The sequence below is a fragment of the Dicentrarchus labrax genome, unplaced genomic scaffold, assembly GCF_905237075.1.
Source record: "Dicentrarchus labrax unplaced genomic scaffold, dlabrax2021, whole genome shotgun sequence".
In the NCBI taxonomy this organism is placed as follows: Eukaryota; Metazoa; Chordata; class Actinopteri; family Moronidae; genus Dicentrarchus; species Dicentrarchus labrax.
The window spans coordinates 177313-199977 of record NW_026136722.1 but is presented as its reverse complement, the minus strand read 5'-3'; the positions used below and the strand labels follow the sequence as shown (position 1 = coordinate 199977).

Below are 22665 nucleotides of genomic sequence, written 5' to 3'. Positions count from 1 at the left end.
CCCTCCATATATCAACCTCATCACCCTCCGTGCACACACACTTCAACTTCCCCCAAACAATGTTCTCCAAATGCACATCTGGGTTTTATGAGAACAGGGGTATAACCTGGATCAGAAGCCAGATTCACAAAATCAAAAAAATACATCCAGACTGACGGACACCCACCATGCAGAGTGACGCTCTGGGTGAAGTGGAATCCCCCTTACACTTACTCATACCTGTTTAAATGTGTTTTTACTGGATGAATCTATTTGGTCTGAGTGACAGCGGTGAACTCCTGAATACTAAATGAGTTTCAGTGTCTGAGAAGAGTTTTAGTTTCTTGGCTGCCTGTCTGATTTGTGAGAAAGTCATTTCCTGTGAAGAAAAATGTTTTCTCATCCTGTTTGACTAGCACTCCTTCCTCCCTACCTCTGTCTCTTTTCCTCCCATGCCCATGAGCTTCAGGTCAGTTTGTCCTCTTTTATCCAAGTTTGAAGTTTCACTTCTTCATTCCTGCAATAACCTCAATGTACAAATAAAGAACATTTCACACAATTCTTCACAGAGACAGCAACATTTTCAACATGATAGTTTAGGATGTTGGATTCCCTGTCATTGCTCTCTCCCTCTTTTATCACTCCTTCGGTCTTCTGGTTTTCTTTTCCTCGCCTTCACATTCACTGCTCATCAGAAAGCGTCTGATACTTTGCTGCTGTTGTCAACAGGAGCTGCTCGCCCTCCCAGATTCTCGGTGAAGATGATCCCTTCATTTCTCATGTCTGTTCTCAAGGTCCACCCCACCTCCCTTCACATCTCCTTCTCTTCAATCACCTCCCTTTCACCCTTTACTCAGAGTGGACGGCCTTTTCTCCTCACCCCTTCTCTCCTGTGTCCACCCTGCTCCCTTTTCTCTTTTATCGCATCCCTCAGTCAATTCAGCCTTTCCTGTGTTTCCAAGTTCTCCCACACATCCTGGGATATTCATTTCAAGTTAGTAAATTGATTTAAATTAAACGAAATAACCAACATCATTCATAAATGGGTGAAGGGTAGGAGATAGACTGCTGTGAGCTCTCCACAAAGATGTGCATCATCAGTGGTAATACTCTAAAAATGCCTCTGAAAATCAAATGAAATGCCCTTTGAAATGTCTTATCCTGCAGTACACACATGCATACACACTCTCTCTCACACACAAACTATTGTTGCATGCCCAGCTAAAAAGTTGGTGGTGAGTGAGAGGAAGAAGTGTCATAGAAAGAAGAAAGGTTGATGACACCCGTGGGAACTCTTAAGAGATCATGTTTACAGAGCTGAGCAAAGGTCAGGGATGATATCTGTCTGTGTGTGTGTGTGTGTGTGTGTGTGTGTGTGTGTGTGTGTGATACATTATGTTTGCTCCATATCTCAGCTTATGCTTTTGATTAAATATCCAAGTCATTGCAGCCTATTCCCAATTTGAAGTTGGTTTATATGTCAAACATTTGTCTAAGTCAATGCTAGACAAAGTGGATCCAAGGTTAAGACCTGATGATTTCAAGCATTAGGAGGCTCCTCTCTCTCTGTCTCTTTCTCTCTCCCTCTCTCTCTCATACACAAACACACACACACACACACACACACACACACACACACACACACACACACACACACACGTGGGGGGAAAAAATCCCATATTTAGCCAGAAGCAAAAGCACACACTGACAGGACAGTGTGGGAAGAGTCACATTAGTTTATTATTTCAGCCTTCAGCTGCGTCTTCATCACATTGGCACCTTTGATTAACTCCGACTAACATGTTGTTGTACTTCTGTTGTTCTATGTATGTATGTTCTATGTTCTTTGTATTTTTCCTCTCTTTTACATGTGCTTTCATTGCTCTGCTCAAAGGGAAAGTTTACATGACCTCAGGCTTGTGGAAAGTCACAGCCCCCACAGATCTTTTAGGAACCCCTTAAAAGGTAAACAGCAAATTCTGACCAGTAAAGGATGGGACACACACACACACACACACACACACTCACAGAGTACAGTACAGTCCAAACATCTACTCATTGTCTTTCTGGGTTAAAGCTGCAGCAGGTCATTTTTACTATACCTTTACTATATCCTGACAGTAACACATGAGACTGATAATCTGTGAAGAAATCAGGCAAAAAATAAAAAACAGCCAATCAGAGCTGAGAAAGATAGACAGTCAATCAACTGTCTTCCTTGGCTCTGATTGGTTTGGATTTTCTCACAGATGATCGATCTCATGTGCAAGTTTCAGCAAATACATCAAAAAGTTTTATTAAAAGATATCTACTGCAGTTTACAGGCTTCACTGAATATCTGCATTATTTAGTCGTTCACGCTTCTGGAGTCCAGCCACCCCCCCCACCCCAATGCTCCTCTTCCTCTCCATCTCCTTCCAGTCCACTCAGCAGCAGCACAGATCCGCTGCGCCGCACTAACTCACAGTTCATGCCCAGCGGAAACGGTGCAGACCGCAAACCGAGGAGGGTGACAGAGAAAAGAGGCGGTGAAGTTTTGTGCTCGCGAAGGGACTGCGCTCTGACTTTACTTTAAGGTAAGATTATTCAGAAAAACGGCAAATGTCTGATGTTTGTTGTGTAACGTGTACTGGAAATAGCTAATGGTCACAGCAACAGTAAATTACTACACAGTCTACGGTTAATCCAGTCTCGGTGGATTTCTGTCTCTGTGCGTAAAAGAGGAGAGTGAGAAAGTGTCGCTTCATCCCGGATTTCTTGCAAAATCACTAAAGGTTTTGCACTATGCCCACGTGAGTCTGACGGACACTTTATACAGTTTATGAATCTGCATGCATATACTGTGCACTTGCTGAAAAAAGGAGTAACATCACTGTGTTGTCAGTTGGTTAAATGGAGAGTTCGTGTTTCTCTTTGGTATTTAATCTATTCACAAAACAATGGAAGGACTTGTTTTCTGTTATATTCAGTACTATATTGATGAGGAAAACCTGCCTGAATGCTAATTAGCAGCATTAACAAGTTACATCCAGCACTCGAGCTCCAAAGAGGTCAAATAATCTGTGTCCAGAGACTGCATCATTATTCTGTAAAAAAAAATATCAAGAGTCTCGAAAATCCTTTAAAAAAAAAAGAAAACAAACTTCATCTTTATAAATGGGCAAAATTTTCCAAATGCTACATCTTGGCATCCAACCATCCAAGTTACATTATACAATATACATTATACAATCCACCCTCTGTACATCCTCTTCTTCAGCATCACTTCCCATTAGTTCAGCAGGGATTTGTGTTTTTACTTCATATTTTTTTAACTTGCTATTGAAATGTGAAGCCCTGTATTGACTGTCATACGACTTCACACAGTGTTACATCCCACAGAGTGCCGTGAACTGCAGCTTGATCCTAACTGAGGTGGTGAGACTGTGTTTGGTGGAAACGATCAAAATCAATTAGTCACTGTGCTCCTCCAGTGGAACTACAGAACAACTGTCTTACAGTTGTGCCAGATCTCAGATCAGTGGGTTGGCAGCCTGTCAGGGAAGAGGCGTCATGGTTAGAGAGACTTCAAATATCCAAACATCTTCAAGACTCTCTGCAGCAGTGTAGGTCTTTTGTGGACACTGGAGAATGACGAGCGAGAACAGGAACTCTAAACTAAATATATATGTGCATAATAATGGGTTTACTCTGTGGTTACAAATGCAGGTTTTATATGATTACATGAAGGTAGATGGAAAATATGTTTGTCAAGAGATGAAGATTTAAAAATAAGACAAAACGTACAGTGATGGAGTGAGCACTCAAGGTGGAAATGGCCACGGTCATTGAGTTTACCCTGCTCCACATCAATTAAACAGACTTTTTAAACAAGACGGCCACTTTAACTGTGCCTCTCTGTTTGCGTTTGCCATGTGGAAGTTTAGAGAGGCAACATTTCCTTATGCTCTTTGTTCAGCGTGGCTATTGAAATAGAATGAGATTTGTTTGCGCTTCTCTGTTGCTTGGCCTCATTTCCCCTGTGGCCTGTTGTCCCATACAATAATAAAAAGAATTCATGAAAGCAGTGAATGATGACATGGGTTAAACCTGACCATAAAGATTGATTTGGTTGCCTAACCTGCTGTTGTTTTCTTTGAAATCTTTGTGTGCTGAAAAAGCAGTCAATGAACTACAGTTGAAGAGGTCTAATGTGCAGTGAATTCTTATCTCAGTTCTTGTGAGTTATTTTGTTGACTTGGTTGTAGATTAAGGAAAGCGTCAGTGGGGTGTTGAACAGGAAGTTTATTTACAAGTCACAGTGCTCAGATACGTCACATCACACATATCTCTGTTCACAGTCTGACACCATCATCATGAATCCACATCCCAATCAGATATAATCAGATTTATACATCATCACAGTTAGCTATTACTGCAGTCAGATGACAAACGAGACACCCTCACCATAAGGACCTGGCAGTCCTCGGGGAGAATTGCCACGTTGCAGCAGTAGATTCTATAAACTGAGTGCATGTTGTATTTTGGAGCCATGCGTAATGGTCAGGGTGTTCTGACCTCAACCACAGTTTGCTGGTGCTGTGCCGTAAAAGGACCGTGGCTCTCCGGTCCAGTGGAGGAAGCAACCTCAGGGCTGACCCACTGCGACACAGCCCTGAGTGTGTGTGTGATTGTGTGTGTGTGTGTGTGTGTGTGTGTGTGTGTCCATGTATGAGTGCACAGATGACTTTCTCTCTGAGCCACTGTGATTGAAGGGCCCATCAAATCTCATCAGAGCCCTTTTCTGCAGTTTGTGGCTCTGTGGCACCAGATGTTTGACTAACTCAGTAAATCTGCTTGCAGATGGGAGCGTGACAGAGAAGGGAAGCATGTTTGACAGTGTGTGTTTGTGACAAAGGGAAAAACAGAGATAAAAGACCGCAAGATTTATTGAAGGAGGAGGCTAAAATAGAAGTCTTGGGGGAAAAACACATAAAGGCGGGAGGTAAAAATGTGTTTCTCATCAGCGTTCTCAGATCCATTATTTGATGGCCGTAATAGATGGCGTCCGGTCTGCTCTCCTCATTGCACGCTGTTCCCATTACACTTTCCAACCCCCCTTCCCCTGTCTCTGTCTCTGCAATCAGTCAGGCAGCTCACGCAAAACAGGCTTGTTTATGGATGCCTGCAGGTACAATTTAGGATTAAATAACATGTTTAGCAGATCTAAATGTCTTTCAGTGTGTCCCTAATGAGGTTGATTTTCTGAATATAGTTCCTAAAGTGAATTTCTATGCTGGTATTACACTTTATTGTACGCAAGGAGACCTGCGTTGGGCTGCGTTTACTGCTCACAAAGCCATGAAAGAAGAAGGAAACCATATAAAAGCCTGATATGGGGGTAGGAGAAATTGCCGTCTATAAAAGTAGAGAAAACTTGTTAAATTAGGCAGCCGATGACTGAAAAGTAGCACCAAAATTACTGAAGGAAGAAAGAGAAAAAAGCCCTGCTGGTTAGGGATTTAGGGACGGAAATTGTATTTAAAGGTATTCATCAATCTGGGACAGTGGGTGTTTGTCTCGGTTATCTGCCTCTCACCTTCTCGTGCCCCATAGGCCCTAATCGCTCCCTTAAGCTAATGTTACTGAGCTCTGGGATCAGGCAACAGCTAAAATCCATCCTACCTCCCCTCCTCCTCTTTATGAATGGTCACCCTACAAATTTGTCTTCTGTCACACCCGTACTTCCATCATATCTTCCCTCCTTTCCCATTTGTAGGTTTCAGGCACTGAATGCTGTCTGTGATGGCCGCCCCTGAACATTTGTCCTGTTGAACAACTGGGATTACTTAAAGATTTAGGGAAGGTAATCTTAGCCCCGAGCAGTGCCCAGCAAGAGTGGCACCATCAACTTGCTCAATTTGTTATATCATATGCCCAGATTGGCCTGGCAGCAGCACTGGCTAGTGACTCCGGTGACATTAATCCAACGCTGGCTGCGGTTTGGAGAGGTCACATGTTTGGAGCTTATCAGTGCTCCCTTTGCCCTGGAGTCATTTCTCCAGGAGACAGGAAGACGGTGCTCAGAGTGTGTCCAGGAAAAACAGATACACAGGGCCTTTGGAGGTTGTAGGAAAAATCTCCGGAGAAGTGGGTTTATAGTATCAATGTTGTGTCTGTGTGCAGACAAGGCTTTTTGTTTTTATGTCACATCACATCATGTTTAATATAAAAAACTGCAAAGATTCCCTCTAACATAAACATCACATCAGGAACATCAGTACGGGGCTCCATGCTGGCTCACCTGGTGGAGCTGGCGCCTCATGTACCTGAGTCCTTGCTGCAATGGCCGTGGGTTTGAGTCCGAATTGCGGCTGTAGGCTGTGTGTCATCCCCCCTCTCTCCCCCTTTCCTGTCAATCTTGAGCTGTCCTATTTAATAAAGGCAAATAAATACCCTAAATAAATAAAATAAATGTGTGTATATATATACTGTATATCCATAGAACAACTTATATAAACTGTAACTAAGGATCTTCACCAACAAATTGTTATTTTTTGGATTTACTAATTCATTGTTTAGTCTATAAAATATGAAGAATGCCAAGCACAATTTCTTAGTCCCAGGTGGCATCTTGAAATAGCATTTTCTGTCCAACCAGATGTCTAAAAGAAGATAAAACACAGAGAAAAGCAGCAAACCCTCACATTGGGGATGCTGCAAATGTTTGTCCTCAATGGACAATTTACATAAATAATCGATAGTCAAAACAGTAATAGTTTAAGATTTTTTGTGGATTGACTAATGTCCTAATGGTTTTAATGCTGAAATTAATATGATTTTAAACCTTATAACTGTAGAAAAGTGCTGTTGACTGAATAATGGAAAGTGCTTGTGCTGAAGTGAATACTCATCGTGCACGGGTCGTACACAAAAGACTCAAAGACACAAAGTTCCCGGTGAGCTCAGATTTTCTGTTCCTGCAGAAATTCTTGAGAACCTGCAGACTCCACAGGCAACATAGAGAGAGGGAGACATTCCCAGCATCAGCCGAGCCAAAGTTTGAGTTGCCTGACACATTTATGTGCGCCTGAATGCTCCTGTTTTAGTCTTTGGTGTAGTGTGTAACTCACATCTCTCTTCTTTTCTCCCTGTCTGTTCTCTTAGCTGGCCTTAAGTGAACTGAATGAAAACACAGAAGCCCCCCTACCCAGACACCATTGGAGGACTAAGTGGATTGAAGAAGGCAGAGAGCAAGTGAGGGAGTTGGAGAGGGAGGGAAGACAGAAGGGATTAGCAGCTAATCCAGTGCATGGACAATCCTGCAGGAGTCTTATCTTTCTTCCAGGATGATGCAGACAAAACAGTTGCTGGATTACACCACCTTACTTTATTGCCCTTTTCAAGACAGCGTTACCCTCCTTCTTCCTTTGCTCTGATAACCTCTCAAAGGTCTGGTGTCTTGGGTACGGAGGGACCAGGGAACCGAGGACAAAGAAGAGGGGTCACAGGCCTGTTGACAGGATGTCCCATGGACGGTGTGGTGCCACACATGGATAAACCTCTTTAGTGGGAGGCGGTGCATGGCAGTGGACTCCCCCGCTCTCTCTGCTTGGAGTTTGAGGAAGACAAGCGCAGAACAACTTACCGGATGAAACACACAAACGAAAAGGAGTCAGTGCCAGTAAGTAACCGAGTGGAGACACTGTTTTGACCTTTAGTTGTGTTTTATGAATTCCTTCTTTGAAAAGAGCAGGGAATTTAATTTAAGTTAACTGAAGTTAAAAGGAGAAATGTACAACCCTAATCAGTAAAAGAAAGCATGAACAGTGCATGCAGCGTGGGTGGGATGCTAAAGCGCTTGGTGCCGTAGTGTAGTGGGTGTGTAAGGTTAAAAACCACAGAGAACTGAGTAACACCACTAATCCTTGTAGGCTAACCTGAAACCTAAATAATATTGAGAAGGGGCACCACAGTCTGGTGGAATTCAGTCTATAAAGTGACTCAGTCCAATGTCATTTTGAGTTATTTACAAATTTGATCAAGGATGCCGGTGTGCAGTCTAACTTTGTTTTTACAATTCTTCCTACCTGCTACTTAAAAGCTTCTTTTACTGGGTTAGGGTAAAAAACAAATGAAAAATACTTCGGTTTTACGAGGCTTCCTGGTGAGGTGATCCTCTTAGTGTTGCAAGCAAAACGTAAGTTAAGACTGACAGCAAGACAGTTCTCCAAGTATATATATAAAATTAAGTGAACACAGTGTAAACATCAGTCTGTTTCTGTACTTTTGTGTCACACAGACCAGCTGAGTTGTTTGGCTGAAATCACATCTCAGTGTATTTGCAGTTGCGGCAGGACTTTGGTATTTCTAAACTGTCATTCACTGAACCAAATCTGAATCAGGATCCAGCCAGCCCCAAACTCTCCAACCACATAAGCTGTGGTAACCAGAGGAAACGAAGTATGACCTTATAATTCATCTTCTCTGTTATTTTGTCATGACTGAAAGCCGCTGTTGTGCAGGAGAAGTGAGCTGAGCGTTTGGTCATTCTGGACAGACGTGCAGTAATAGCTGTACATGAAAGTGGGAGAGAGAAAGAGGAGATGTAGACGGGGGCTTGACAGACTCTGCAGCAATACTGGCATCTTTCAGTGTAGGTCCAAAAGGGAAACCGTGGGCCGACAGTGGATGAATAGTTGGCTCTGGCCGTGTGGAGAATGGATTATACACACATTCTCTGCCGACTGAACAACCACATATTTGTGTTTTCTGTTCTCACTCTGCCGGCATTTAATTTGTTTTTTTATTCTCTCTGGTTTTACAGTGGACCCTAAACCGGAATTTAAACTTGACTGACATGTAATCAGAGCTCAGACACTCTCATTCGAATTAAAGGGAAATCAACAACTTTTCTGCCACCATGAGTCTGGGAAAACTGCCAGGGATTAAGGGCCTTGTGTCTGGCTCTCAGGGGAAACGTCGTTTCAAGAGCGAGCTCTCAGTGGACATGATCAGCCCGCCGCTGGGTGACTTCCGACATACCATGCATGTCGGCCGTGGCGGGGACGTGTTTGGTGACACTTCCTTCCTAAGCAACTACGGGGGCACCAGGGAGCCAGGAAGTCCGGATTCGGCAAACAGTTCCAAGACCGGGTTCTTCACACGCACCTTTCGGCATGTGCGGAAGACCTCTGTGCCCCGCCCACGAGGGGGCTCCCGTGACTTGTCATCTCCGCCACCGGACATCTCACCCATCATCAAGAATGCCATCTCCCTACCACAGCTGAACTCCCCTAATGGGTGCCTGCAGAGGGTGCTGTTTCCCAGCTCCGTCAGCTCCACAGATGACTCCCTCTGTGCATATGGTGAGATAATATAGATAATCACTTCCAGCATGGGACAGGATTTATCTAAAGCATCTTAGCAGAAAGTTATCTTCATTAAAAGGGAGCTGAGAAAATGTAATGTTCTTCAAAAAGTCACAAATCATACTCAAATATACTGTAAGGGTTTATTGAGTAAACAATAAGGCATGGTGTTATGAATGTAACAGCAGCCACAGTGTCTGTGTATACAAATCCCATCTAACACAGTAGTGTTCATGCCAGTAAGGCTGCACAGTTGACTGAAAAAGGTCAAACAACATGAACAGGATTATGTCATATGCTGATGATAGCACATTTTGTAATTGTTACTTAAAAAGCACAGGTGGAAGCTTTTCCACTGACACCCAGGATTGATTTACTTCAGCTTTCAGCTTGACATTTTTGAGAAGTCCTCACTTCGTTTGGCATTAAAGGTCAGTTTGGACCTCACTTGAACTATTGTCACAGATAGTTAATGAATTATTCACTGTGTGTTCAGTTATATAAAGTATGTACAGTTTTTATCTTGGATAAAAATCAGGACAGCCGATGGGAAAACATGTAAACTTCAGCAAAATACCTCAAACAACTGGGTTCTTGCTGTTAAAGGTCCAGTGTGTAATGTTTAGAAGAATCTTTCAGCAGAAATAGAATATAATATTCATAGGTATGTTCTCATTGTTATGTAATCACCTGCATACAGGAATCATTATGTTTTTGTTACCTTAGAATGAGCCGTTTTTATCTACAGACGCTGCAGGTCGTCTTCCATGGAGTCCGCCATGTTGAACCGCCATGTTTCTACAGTAGCACAGAAATCAGAAATGTATTGATCCCCAGGGGGAAATTTGTTAAATAGTTTCTCTTTTGCGCTTGGAAGGGGAGGTTAAAGCGAACTACACAGCTAGATGCCACTAAATCCAACTCACTGGTCCTTTAATACAAAATCATTTATTCTGAAAAACCTTGGCAAAATCATATTTTTAGTTTGAGGCTCAGAACATCACTTTAAATTTTGTGTCTGATATCAAATGTCAAGATCCTGGAAGAGGCATACAGTGAGAACATTTTCTTTTTTGGTTGTTGTCTTCAGCTTACAGTAAACTCAGAGGCAAAAAGTTCCTAAAAGCTCCTGCAACCCAGACAGAATGACCAAAGACGTAGTTATGGGCCGAAGCCGAGTAGCAGAGCAGCACTGCATTAGTCAACAACAAAAAACTGGTGGTATTTTATATTACAGTTGCAGTTCTCTCGATTAACTCTCCAGCAGAACAAACGGCATAAAGAGCGGCTGAGCTGACTTGGCGCAAACATGACTATAAATGTCAGCGAGCACACAAACAGAGAGGGTGAGGTTGCCCTCTCCCTTTCAACATCGTTCCCACATTCTTCCAAGACAACCAGCAAACAATCGGGCTTCTTCTGAGTCATCTGGAATCACCTAGGCAACACCTGTACACAATTAGGTCTATAAACACAAACACACACAGCTGGTTTGCGAGAAAGAAATATGTTTAGTGTGCATTTCCTGTCATCTGTGTGTGTGTGTGTGTGTGTGTGTGTGTGTGTGTGTGTGTGTGTGTGTGTGTGTGTGTCACTGCCTGAATGCACAGCATAAACACGCCATTCATTATATCTGTTAACCAATCGGAGCTTATCAGGCAGCAGCGTGCACAGTCTGGACTGGAAATCCCCTTTCTCTCTCCAGATTTCTTACCCAAGTCAGAAGGAATTTGCCCAAACAGAGTGATGTGGACATGATATTGAGAGTCAGTGAAGTGAAGGATGATGGGAACCTTTTGTCATGAGTTGGTGTCTTAGTTTGTCATTCATGTCATTTATTTCCATCCATCTCTTCATATTCTCTCAGTTGTTTGTTATAAATGTTGTGAGTCTTGAAAGTAACTACAGGTCCACTACTGATCAAAATCAATGCCAGTATTTCAAAACTACAGTCCGTACCAACTGGATATAAACTATTATGAAAAACTTAAGATTTAGATTCTAATATTACAAAGATAAACCTTTGATTTAAATTAGATATGATTCCTCTTTCATTCTTCACAAATGATCAAAGCGTTATCAGCTGAACATCCCTCACTCTTTACTGGACTGTGGAAGCAGAGGAGAAATTACTGGCACAGCTTCACCAGCTTCCAAAGTACACAGAGAAGGGAAAACGTTTAAGAGGTAAAAACCTCAGCAACACTAGTTTGTTATCAGACCAAGGTGTTTCTGCTTGTGGCCGTCATCAGGGTCTTTACTTGATTTCTTTACTCACTATTTCTTACGTAGCATTAAATCTGTCCAGGAGACAAAAACCTTTTTTTCCCAGCAGTGGGTTACTGGGTTGTTACATACTGCCACCCTGTGGTGAAAGAATTGAATTGCAAGAAGGTTATTTAACAGATTATACTTCAAGGCCCAATATTATTTCCTTCCTCTGTGAGCAGGTTGAAAATATAGTAACAAAATTTCTTCTTCTTTCTTCTGCTTCTTTCAATGAAGAAATACTCTCCAGTTCTGATATAGCTGATGCTAGCAGCATCTATGCTAACCTCTATGGGAGCCACCATTGGTGTTAAATGAACGGTGTCTTCTCGCTACGTCACATCTCCCACCCCCGTAGCCAGTAAGTCCTCATAGGGTGCTGATTAGTCCGGTACCACTGTAATTTGGCCACAAACACATAGAATGAAGCCCGGCAAGATGGGTTCTTGTGTGATCCTGCCAGTCCAGCTGCCTCATAAGGTTACCTACACTTGCCTGTTAAACACTTATTGTAACACTTGTAGGATTTAATGCTGTCATCTACAAAGATTAAGTGTCTCTGACATGTTTTCTTTTTTCATTTCAGTGACTTCTGTGTGTGTTCTTCTTCTGTGTGTTTGCAGGTCTACAGTCTGGATTTGTCACTCTGCCCCGCGTCTCCCGCCTTGACAGACAGTTCCCAGATGGAAACATCCGGAAAACGTCTCTGCCCGACAGCGATGGCATCACACTGACACGCTCAGACTCCCTCACCTCGTTCACAGTAGACCTTGGCCCTTCCCTAATGACTGAGGTACTGAGTTTGATTGACAACCCCAGCTGTCTTCAGATGTCCAATCAAAGCGAGGCAGCAGGTGAGGAAGAGGAAGGAGAGGAAGAGGGGGACAGCTCTCTGACAGAGACGCCTGTGCAGAGCCCTGGGGTGACTTCACCAAACTCTTCTACGGGTAGCGGGTCATTCAGCAGGAACATGAACAGCAGGGGGCGCTCTTGTAGCCCTAACTGGACAGAGCAAGAGGAGGAGAGGCGGTCCCTGAGGACACCAGATGCGAGCATGGGGTCTCCTCAAAGAGAGGAGCCCGTGATGGAGGTGGAAAGGTTCCAGAGGGCAGCTGACGTGCTGTCTCGTCATTATGGAGGGTCCTTCACGAAGGGAACGAGGATGAGCAACAGCACCCCCTCTCCTACTCATTCCCACAGCTGCAAATCACCACAGGCCTTTTCTGACGAGGAGGAAGAGATCAAAGTCTAGATGTGGAAACTCTTTATGAAAGAAGGCACACACATCATTGATCCACTAAAACACTTTACAGTGATCTAAGTTCTAGGTTCAAGTCAGAGAGGCTGAACATTGTCTGTTGTTCCTCCATAGAAACATGCTTCCTCTTTTCATAGACATTTACAAGGGGGTGTCATTGATCTGCCACCAGATCCTGGTTTGTATTCAGTTTCTGCAGGATGGAGGTTTGACACTGATCAAGACTCTGGACCCTCTGTCTGTTGCTGCCATGATTTTTTACAGATAACTGAAACTATACTAAATATATAAGTTACTGAATGAGTCTGACACAACAGAATTGATTCTTTTCAAGACAAACTATTAACAAATACTTTCCTGTTTCATGAGTAACACAGATTTAAAGGTGAATACAATTTGTCCTACTTGCATTAATTATACTCATAAGTCAGTTGGCTGAATATAATGGGGAGTATAGAATTTTGAATGGACATTGATTTTTCTACTTTTTTCGCAATGACTTACTACATCATCACAATTCAACACCACAATGTATTTTACATAAATAAAGATGTTCAGGTTTTTAACAATTGTGAGAAAACCTCTGTACATTGTAAATTAATTAACTGTAATCAGGAATAATGGTGTTATATACTATATACTAAGATAGTTGTACAATTACAGCTGATATTCTATGTGATCACTGCACCTGTAGGATTGTTTATGAAGCTTTTATCAGTATTAGTTTATTTTTTTCTAAAATGATATGGCTGATGTAATAAAGGCCAGATTTGCAACAAACATGTAATTTCATGAAATTTCTGCTTTCATTTTTTAGACAAACCTCAAATCACATTCCCTCAACAGTTGTTATGGTCTCTAAGTAAATACTTGCATGCTTTTTTGGCCAAAAACAAAAATGACACTGACATTTCTAGCAACTCTCTGACTCCTGATAATAATGTGTGATAATGTATTAATGTCTATTTAAGAAAATGCATAATGTATTGTATAATGTAAGCATGAAAATATTATTTAAAATTACCCAGCCTTTTGCCAGGAAACTGGCATATGAATGAGGACTCAATCAACTCACTTTCTTAGGATCAAAGGCAGACCAGCATTTAGCCATATGTCCAACATTCATAGGATTTCAGCTCTGGTAAATTCTGGTTTTGTTGTGATAAGCAGACAATCTAAACAAGGTTTTTTATGGGTCCCTATCAACAACAAACTTTCAATAATTTTGTGCAACATTAATATGAAACATATTTGAAATAAATCCTGAAACCAATAATACGGCCACGGGCCAGCCTTTTATCCCTACTTACACCAATGAGACTTGAAAACATGACCCTGTCCCCAGTTCACCTCATATCCTTTCTTGGAGCACTTTTGATAGGTACTGACCTCTGTAGACCGGGAACATCCAACAAGAGCTGCAGTTTGAGATGCTCTGACCCAGTCGCCTAGCCATCACAATGTGGCCATTGTCAAAGTCGCTCAAATCCTCATGCTGCCCATTTTTCTGCTTCTAACACATCAACTTTAAGGACAAAATGTTCACTTGCTGCCTAGTATATTGGTGTATATTTAGCAAGTACTCAGCTGAAAGAGTATCTAGTACAGATAATGTACTTTTTACAAGTAACAGTAACATCATTAAATGATGCATAATACATTATGACCACCAGGGTGCCCAGCTGGTCATAATGTAATGGCTAATTGGTGTATGGCCCTATGCCTACCCTATCTTCTTCATTTTTAGACCTGTCTGTATAAATATCAAAATAACTGTAATATTTGCTTCTTATGTACTGACTTGCCAGGTGTCCTTTCCCACTCTCTTCCCATTCTCTTTTTAATTCCATTATATTTAAATCTAGCTCGGATTTTGGAAACAAAATCTAATAGGAGTAGGGGAGTTAAAACAGACATTCTCTAACTCTGATTTAGCCTTTGTCACCCAGCCAAAACCATTATCTTGAAAATAATTGAAAATAATTATATATATTACATTCCTGAATTACACTATTGGCAGGGTCTTCTTTACCACAGCCACATAGACGACTCCAGTATGTAACTATGAGTTTATCTCTTCTCAGGTCTGAGGGCCCTTCTCCTAACTCAACCTGAATTGCCTTTATTGGTGTTGATCTCATTGCATTGATTCCACCTTTTCTACATACACTTTTTGGTCTAATACCCAGAAATTTAAGATTACCTACTTTTTCCATATTGTGGCCATATAACTTCAGGTTCTGTTTGTCTATCCCTTCCTTCGGATGGCTGTGGCTCAAAGGGAGAGCGGGTCGTTCACTAATCGGAAGGTTGTTGGTTTGATCCCTGGCTCCTCCCTGCCGTATGTTGAAGTATCCTTAAACAAGATACTGAACCCCAAATTGCTCCCGATGTTGTGCATTGTTGTGTGAATGTGAATGAGTTAGTTTCTTTTCTGTTCTTTGCCATCACTGTGTGAATGTGTGTGAAAGGGCATGTAGTGTAAAAGCGCTTTGAGTGATTGGAAGACAGAAAGGAGAAGGACCTTCCTGGGTGCCCAGTTAGCTCAGTCGGTAGAGCTGGCGACCCACGTACGGAGTTGCTGCAGTGGCCCAGGGTTCAAATCTGACCTGTGGCGGTTTGCTGCGTGTCATCCCCCTCTCTCTCTCTGCCCCCCTGTCCTCAGCTGTCTCTGTCCACTAAAAAAAAAGACAATAAAAGGCCAAAAAGAAAGTAGAAGAAAGGCGCTATAAAAGTACAGGTCCTTTTACCTTTCTTCCTGATAAATAACATATGACAAAACTTACTTGGAGAGTATTGAAAGAGAGAGTGAAACTACTTTGGTATGTTGCAAATAACCCTGTGTGTTCAAGGAAGTAATTAAGTCTTGTAACTAATATCTTCTTCATCCACTTACATAGGTGAGATGTTAGGGCAATGGGTCTAAAGTGTCCAACATTAATAGGATCCTTTCCAGGTTTATTAAATAATATACTATGAATGTGATGCATTCTGTCTTTATTTATATTTTCCATAGCGGCACCAATTACTTTTGAATGGATGGGAATTCATAAGATTTTATTGATACCCATACCACTACTATTGTGCTTATCGCTCCTATTCCTTGTCAATACTCTTATTGATTCATGAGATAGATGTTTTGTTTTTTAAGTTCAGGGCAGTATCAGGTTTATTTGATCGTGTATGCAGTGTACAAATGTTTTTTTTTGTTTGGTTATCTACTAAAACTGGTCATGCTTCCAGTCACAACATCTGCACTGGAGTACAGAAAGTAGGATGACTGAATTGGGAAGGATATGCTGCTACTACATAGAAATAATCATTTCTTGAAAGAGGATATACGCTGCATTATTCTTATCCATCCTTATCTGAATTTAAAATACTATGTATTTTTTCCCCTCTAATCATAAAATCGTTTAAAAAGCAGAAAGAATGTCAGTCCCATGTTAGCCGTGATCAGCGCTCTCGTCTTCAATGCAATAAATATGTGCCTGACCTTCCGTATGACTTGACTAAATGACTAAATTGGTGTGTTGATTTAAGAGCTCTTAGAAACCACCAAACTAGTGTTGGGGAACCATCTTAGAATGGTTTTTTTTGTGTAATCACAATCTGCCAGTCGAGAAGCAATCAATGAGCTCAGTGCAATGGGCCACTGTGTGACTTATGATGAGGTTAGACACTTTCTCACGTCAGTGGCAGCAGACCAGATGTCAAGGGCAGAAAGTGACTACATCCCTAATGGTCTCTCCAATGTGTCTGAATGTGAGATTGTTGACGCAGCCATCAACCACAGAAAATACCTCAAGTGCAGTGGGAACAAGGCTGCACTATGTAGCTTTGTCAGCAACTACATTGTGGATACAGGACCACAGAGAATTTCAACAGAGAAGACTATTATTTTGGCAGGAGGCTTTGAAAATGGGGAGGAGGTTAAGATGGTCAGCCAGTCAGTGGTAGAAAGCGTAGTAGACCTATACCAATCAGCCATAACATTATGACCACCTGGGCACCTGGAACTTTTTCGAAAGTTTTTTTAGGACCACAACCTTCTGAAACACAAAGCAATCTGAGTATTTTTTTTTTAAGATTCCAAGGTCAAGAATGAACCTAAAAGAGGTTCCCTGGTAGCTCATCTGGTAGAGTGTGTCCTCCATGTGCAAAAGACTTAAACCGCCTGTCAGGTAAAGGCCACTACTACTACTACTACTACTACTAGGCCACTACTACTACTACTACTACACTGTGGCAGAAAGAGCTGACATTACATATGACACTGGTTTCATGTTTACGACTGTAAAGAAAATGTGGGAACAATACTGTTCCTGCCTCCAATTGGTGTAATACCATTAATCAAACGCTAGAGGTCTGTATATGTATATATATCACAGGGTCTGGGACAGTTAATGGAGAGTTAACGCTGCAGAATATGATCCAAAGAACACTATGTCAGTTTTGGAGAGTTATTTGTGATTATAGTTGAGTGTGTTCTTCCAAAAACTTCATGTCCCGTGTATATTTGTTTAGAGTTCACCAATTCAGATTTTTAAAATAGTACAAAATATACAAATATAATCAAATTGTTTAAATGCTTATGGTCTCAATCTCTAGTTTCAAGTCTCCATACATTATGATGTTCATTTAGTAAATTATGTTCCAGTTTAGAATAAAATATACGATAACGCAGAGTATGCTTTTGGGCTATCTTGTGACTGAAGTCATTCTCAGTGAGTCTGTTCAGTGCAGCACACCAAACTCAGATCAAACTGTCAAACTAGACAGTGCTGATCAGATACAAAGCAAGATTCTGTTACTGTGCTGCCTATTTCTCACTGAAAATCGCTTTTACATATATATATTTTTTAACTGTTTAGCTGTAATACGAGATTGTGTGAGACCTGGTGAGCTGCCATTGTTTCCCGCTACGGACAAGTTGAAACTGCGCAGCCACTCTTAGTACGTCACCTCCGCTGGCTCCGTCTATCTGTCATGGCAACATTCATAACGCTAAACTTGAAGCTTCAAAACGGTACTCAACAAACCAATTGGTGACATCAGGATAGATTCACACTTGGTGATTATACACTAATGAAGACGTACCTATGACAGATCCTCCTAAATGTTACACATGTGGACCTTTAAGCTCTAAGTTGACACTCAGCCAGTGCTATGGTAAATGCCCACCTGGAGTTGTTTCCATAAATATGACCAAAGACAGTTTTATTCTCTTTTGAAAACTAAGAAAATATGCAAAATTGCTACAGTATAGATTTATATGATATAGTTTATATTTATTTACACAATGAGGAGAATTCAAATCTCAATTTGACTTTAGATTAATGAAAAACGTAAGAAATAACATTATAAACAGCTACTATAGTTACATACAATACAGTTATATGTGTGAAGAAAATACACACACACACACACGCCTGCACACACTTGGTATGTGTATGACATCATACCCTTCTTGTTAATGACTATGGATCGCTCCACCATGTGTTGACCCCTCAGTAACAGTGAGGTCATTATTGATCCCTGTTGATATCATTGATTTGTTATTTAAAGTTGTCTGACTGATGCCTTATTGATTATGTAGAATATGTTGATTGGATGCCTACTATTGATGGCAGTTGGAAAGGCTATTTATAAAATGTATCCCATAACAGATTATTGATTATTTCCTTAACCACAGTGATCAGTGTGATCTCGGTAATCACAAGATCTCTACTAACACAGATTTTATGCCTGTTCATGGGTTTGTACCAAAGCTTTACCACAGATTCCAGTTATCCCAGGATCAGACTACATGATATATTTGTCTTTTGATATGATCACTGTGTCAAATGAGGTGATAAGCTACCAAATAGAGGTGACCGATGACTATTCCACCTGACTAATGTAACTAATTAATGACAACTAATGTTTTTTAATGTTAGGGGTTTAGAAATGAAAGTGAACCTGGAACCATTCATCGTCTTAGATGCTATATTGGTTGTCTGTCACTGCGACTAATTACATTGGATAAAACGAGCAACACTCATTGTGCTGCAGGGATGACGTAATTTTGTAGGCCAACCGTTAGTTAGCATCGCCTCAGTTCCTTTGACAAAAATGGGATTTTTCCATTGGATTTTGGATTATTGCAGAAAATAAAGTCTGTGCAATGGAACAAGAATTAAGTTCAAAGTGGGGGGCTTCCAGATTTGGATTATGTAATATGCTAGTGAACTTTTTCATGTCAACTTTTCAACCTAGCCTACCGTTTTTGTGCTAAAGTATGGTAAGAAATCAGTGGTGTCATTATGGCTAGGCCATAGCCATACCTCTTCTGAATGCTAACGTGTGGTTGTACATTTTCACGACACTGTGATTATCCTAGAGGTCACAATAGGTCAGTTTAAACAAATGGTCGCACTACAATGAAATGGCTATTATAGAGACTCAACAAGAGTGTCAGCCTTCCAGTCACAAAATGAATGCAATTCCAATACTGTTAAGAGACCCCAGTATGCAGAAATATTCAAACACACATAGATACAAATAACACATTTTACTGCATGCAAAAAACTGCATGGGATTAGCATAAAGAAAGCTCTTATTAGAAAATGTTTTGGAAAGGTAAAAGCGTTGAAATTAATGGCTGGGGTATTTACTGACTAAAAACCTATTCAAAAAGCCTGTTGACTTCAAGATGAGGAAACCAGAGTTGCTGAAATGCTAACTCATTTATGGGTTGTAGGACCCATTCCTGCAACACTAGTCTCCTTTCTGATGCTAATCTTTTTTTAGGTGAGCCCATTTTTGCCTCTAAATCATTTAATATATGAACCTTGAATCTCACAAGCAAGTAAAAAAATTTTTTATCTCTGGGGGTGAATGTTTTAGAGAAGAGACGACTAATTTCATGATCCCCCACCCACTCACATAAACACACCTCTCTATCCTTTTGTCTGAGGTCATTAGGGGATCCTGAGGTGATGGTGGAAAGCAGGGCAGAGAGAAAAATGATAATCTGATAATTCACACACACACACACACACACACACACAGACTATTATCAGAATCTCTGCACCCCTGCTGTGAGACAGTCAGTATCTCCTGAGAGATGAGGATGTGTTAATGTGCCTGTGCTCCATTCATTTTGGATGGATATCCCCAGTGCTTTCCACTAGTGTCAGATGTGCTTTTCTTCTCACAGTCACTCAAGTGAAAAGAAAAGCCACTCATCTTTCTCCTGAACCCGGCTCATACTTGATGCAAGCGTGTATTGGAAGAGACTAAACTATAGTGATGACTCAAATTTTCAGATGGCCCATGCAGGCTATAATCTTTTATGAAAGTAAATAGAATGTTTACTGATTTCTCAGATTAAGCCTCAGTGGACTTCAATGCTAATGTTGATTTGTGTGAAATACCAGTATTGTGAAATTTGAATGGAGTTTGTAAAGCACACGGGTTCTGTGTAAATGAGTAGGGAATAAACATAGGGGCCATTGTTGAAATAGCTTGTTTTATATGAATGTTGATGAGTGTGTGAGTGTGGTCTTCATGTGCTAATTCCTTTGTGTAAGTAAGTGTGTGCGTGTGTGTGTGTGTGTGTGTGTGTGTAGGTGTGCTTCTGTGTGTGTGTGTATTCCTGTCAACAGGACATGATGGTTAGTCTACTACCAGTAAGTGACTGATGTCATCAGGAAAATGATGAAATGTGTTTTTTGACTCAAATAACAAAGCTGTGTTAGCTAGCACCTGTGTTTGGCATTGAGTTGCCTGCAAATTCTGAATTTATTACATTTTGTCCCATGTCCCATCAACACTTTTCATACAGTTATGATGCTATGTTCCTCTCTTATACCCCCCTTTAAAGGTCCAGTGTGTAACATTTAGGAGGCTCTATTGGCAGTAAATGTGATATAATATTCGTAGGTATGTTTTTATTAGTGTAGAATCGGCTGAAAATAAGAATCATTGTGTATTCTTTACCTTAAAATGAGGCATTTCCTCTTCTATGGATGCCTTTCATGTTTTTAATAGAACAAGCAAGCATTAGATAGCTAGATAGCTAGATAGATAGATAGATAGATAGATCGGGTCGTCATAGAAGCCAGGTACATTAAAATACAATAGAATAAAATACAACAATAGAATAAAATACTTAGAAAAGATAAAAAAAGATAAATAGGTAAGTAAGGTGCAAAGAGTTGTAGTTGCAAGATGGTGGTAATAGTACTGATGACATGATGGTAGTGTTATTGTTAATAACAGTATATAATGATAACAGATAACATATAATGATAATATTAATAATATTTATAATAATATGTATATATAATATTGCACACTACACTGCTAGATGCCAAATCTCCCTCATAACCCTCACCCTGACTTTAAAAGTAAATGCTGCAAAACTTTGTGAACATAGCTAACAATTGCATACAATGTAGGTAGGGTACTTTGTTGTGGATTGCAATTTTACTTTGTTCCCATGTCTCTTTCCATTCACAAATTTTCAATTTATTTTATTTAAAAAAAAATTTATTTAAAACTATACAGTATTTGTGTCTTGCTATTTGCAAACACACCATTCGAAGTTTGCCCCTCCTCCTTGGCTTGCGTGTGCCAGAGAGAGCATGAATTAGGAGTGGGAGTGGGAGAAAAAGGAATGAATCAGAGAAATACAATGTTATTTTCTGATTCATTCCCACTCTTGAATAATAAAAGAGAAGCTGTTTCCTCTTGTCCCTGTAGGAGGCACTATCAGTTGTCCTCCCAGACAGAAAGTCAGGTCCGTGCTGTGTCCTCTGTATGCATCACTGAGTCCACTGGGCCACAGGGTGTTCGTGTGTGTGTTTGTGTGTGTGTGTGTGTGTGTGGGAGAGGGAGAGCGATAGATGTTATGTATGTCCTTACATAACTGACAAATGTTCAGAGCCAGAGAAAGTCATTGGAGTCAGTGGAACATTTGAGACTGAAACTTAGAGCACAGTCATTGCTGAACACACACACAGTGTCAAATACACATCCAGTGCTTCATTGAGTACATACTGAGTGTGTATATTGTTGCATCAAAAATGTACATCTATTGTGCTGCAAAAGAAGATGGTTAGCCAATTTCAAATAAGTTTTGGAGGTGCAAGAATTTAAGACCCACCCTGATACTGATTTCAAAGTAGTACATTGTTTTGAGAATCAAGTCATGAGACACTATTGTGAGAAAAAGGCTAATCAGAACAAAGTCATAACTTCATACAAACATGGCACATTGAAGGAAAATTCTGGTATTTTTCAACCTGGAACTTATTCTCATGATTGTGGCCACTCTGAGTTTTGAGTCCTGGAAAGCAACATATATCAGGCCAATAGTGCAAGCTTTTCTTTTAAAATATTTTTTGGGGGCTTTTATTGCCTTTAATCAATGGATACAGGTGGGGGTGTTGGATGACATGCAGTAAGGGGCCACAGATTGGACCTGGGACGTGAGCTCTACCAGGTACCCTGCATGCAAGCTTTTCAGATAAACTAAACAGATAATTTCAAATGCTTGTCTATGAGTAAACACAGAAATTAGCCCCCTGGATTAGCTACTAAGTGCACTTGGAATGGACAGTTAATTATCTACCCGAACCTGAGTGCACTCAACCGGACCCACCGGGTTAGGGCCCAAAACTGCTGCTGTAGAATGAGATTTAAAGTATATGCATATGTATATATATATATAATATTTTATTAATAATGCATGCGACTGTAATTAATGTGTGAATATAATAATTTGCATATATATATATATATATATATGTATATCTGCACTAT

The 22665-nt window shown here is 40.7% G+C and overlaps 1 protein-coding gene across 3 annotated transcripts; it reads left to right on the top strand.

The window, feature by feature from the left end:
* Positions 1-2388: 2388 nt before the first annotated feature.
* cdc42ep1b (CDC42 effector protein (Rho GTPase binding) 1b) lies at positions 2389-13635 on the top strand. Of its 3 annotated transcripts, none has more exons than XM_051388877.1 (4): positions 2389-2555; positions 7126-7642; positions 8786-9326; positions 12221-13635. In XM_051388877.1, exons 3-4 carry the CDS (start codon positions 8882-8884, stop codon positions 12847-12849), a joined length of 1074 nt encoding a protein of 357 aa, XP_051244837.1. In that variant the 5' UTR covers positions 2389-2555; positions 7126-7642; positions 8786-8881; the 3' UTR covers positions 12850-13635. The 3 variants fall into 3 exon arrangements, with proteins under 3 accessions (XP_051244837.1, XP_051244838.1, XP_051244839.1); XM_051388878.1 differs by lacking the exon at positions 2389-2555 and adding an exon at positions 2572-2771; XM_051388879.1 differs by lacking the exons at positions 2389-2555; positions 7126-7642 and adding an exon at positions 8487-8614.
* Positions 13636-22665: the final 9030 nt, after the last annotated feature.

What these genes read in the sequence shown, in the direction of transcription:
- cdc42ep1b (XM_051388877.1), top strand. Translation starts at nt 8,882, where the DNA reads ATGAGTCTGGGAAAACTGCCAGGGATTAAGGGCCTTGTGTCTGGCTCT. An exon ending in TGACTCCCTCTGTGCATATG is followed by an intron (nt 9,327 to 12,220) that starts GTGAGATAATAT and finishes GTGTGTTTGCAG; the next exon opens with GTCTACAGTCTGGATTTGTC.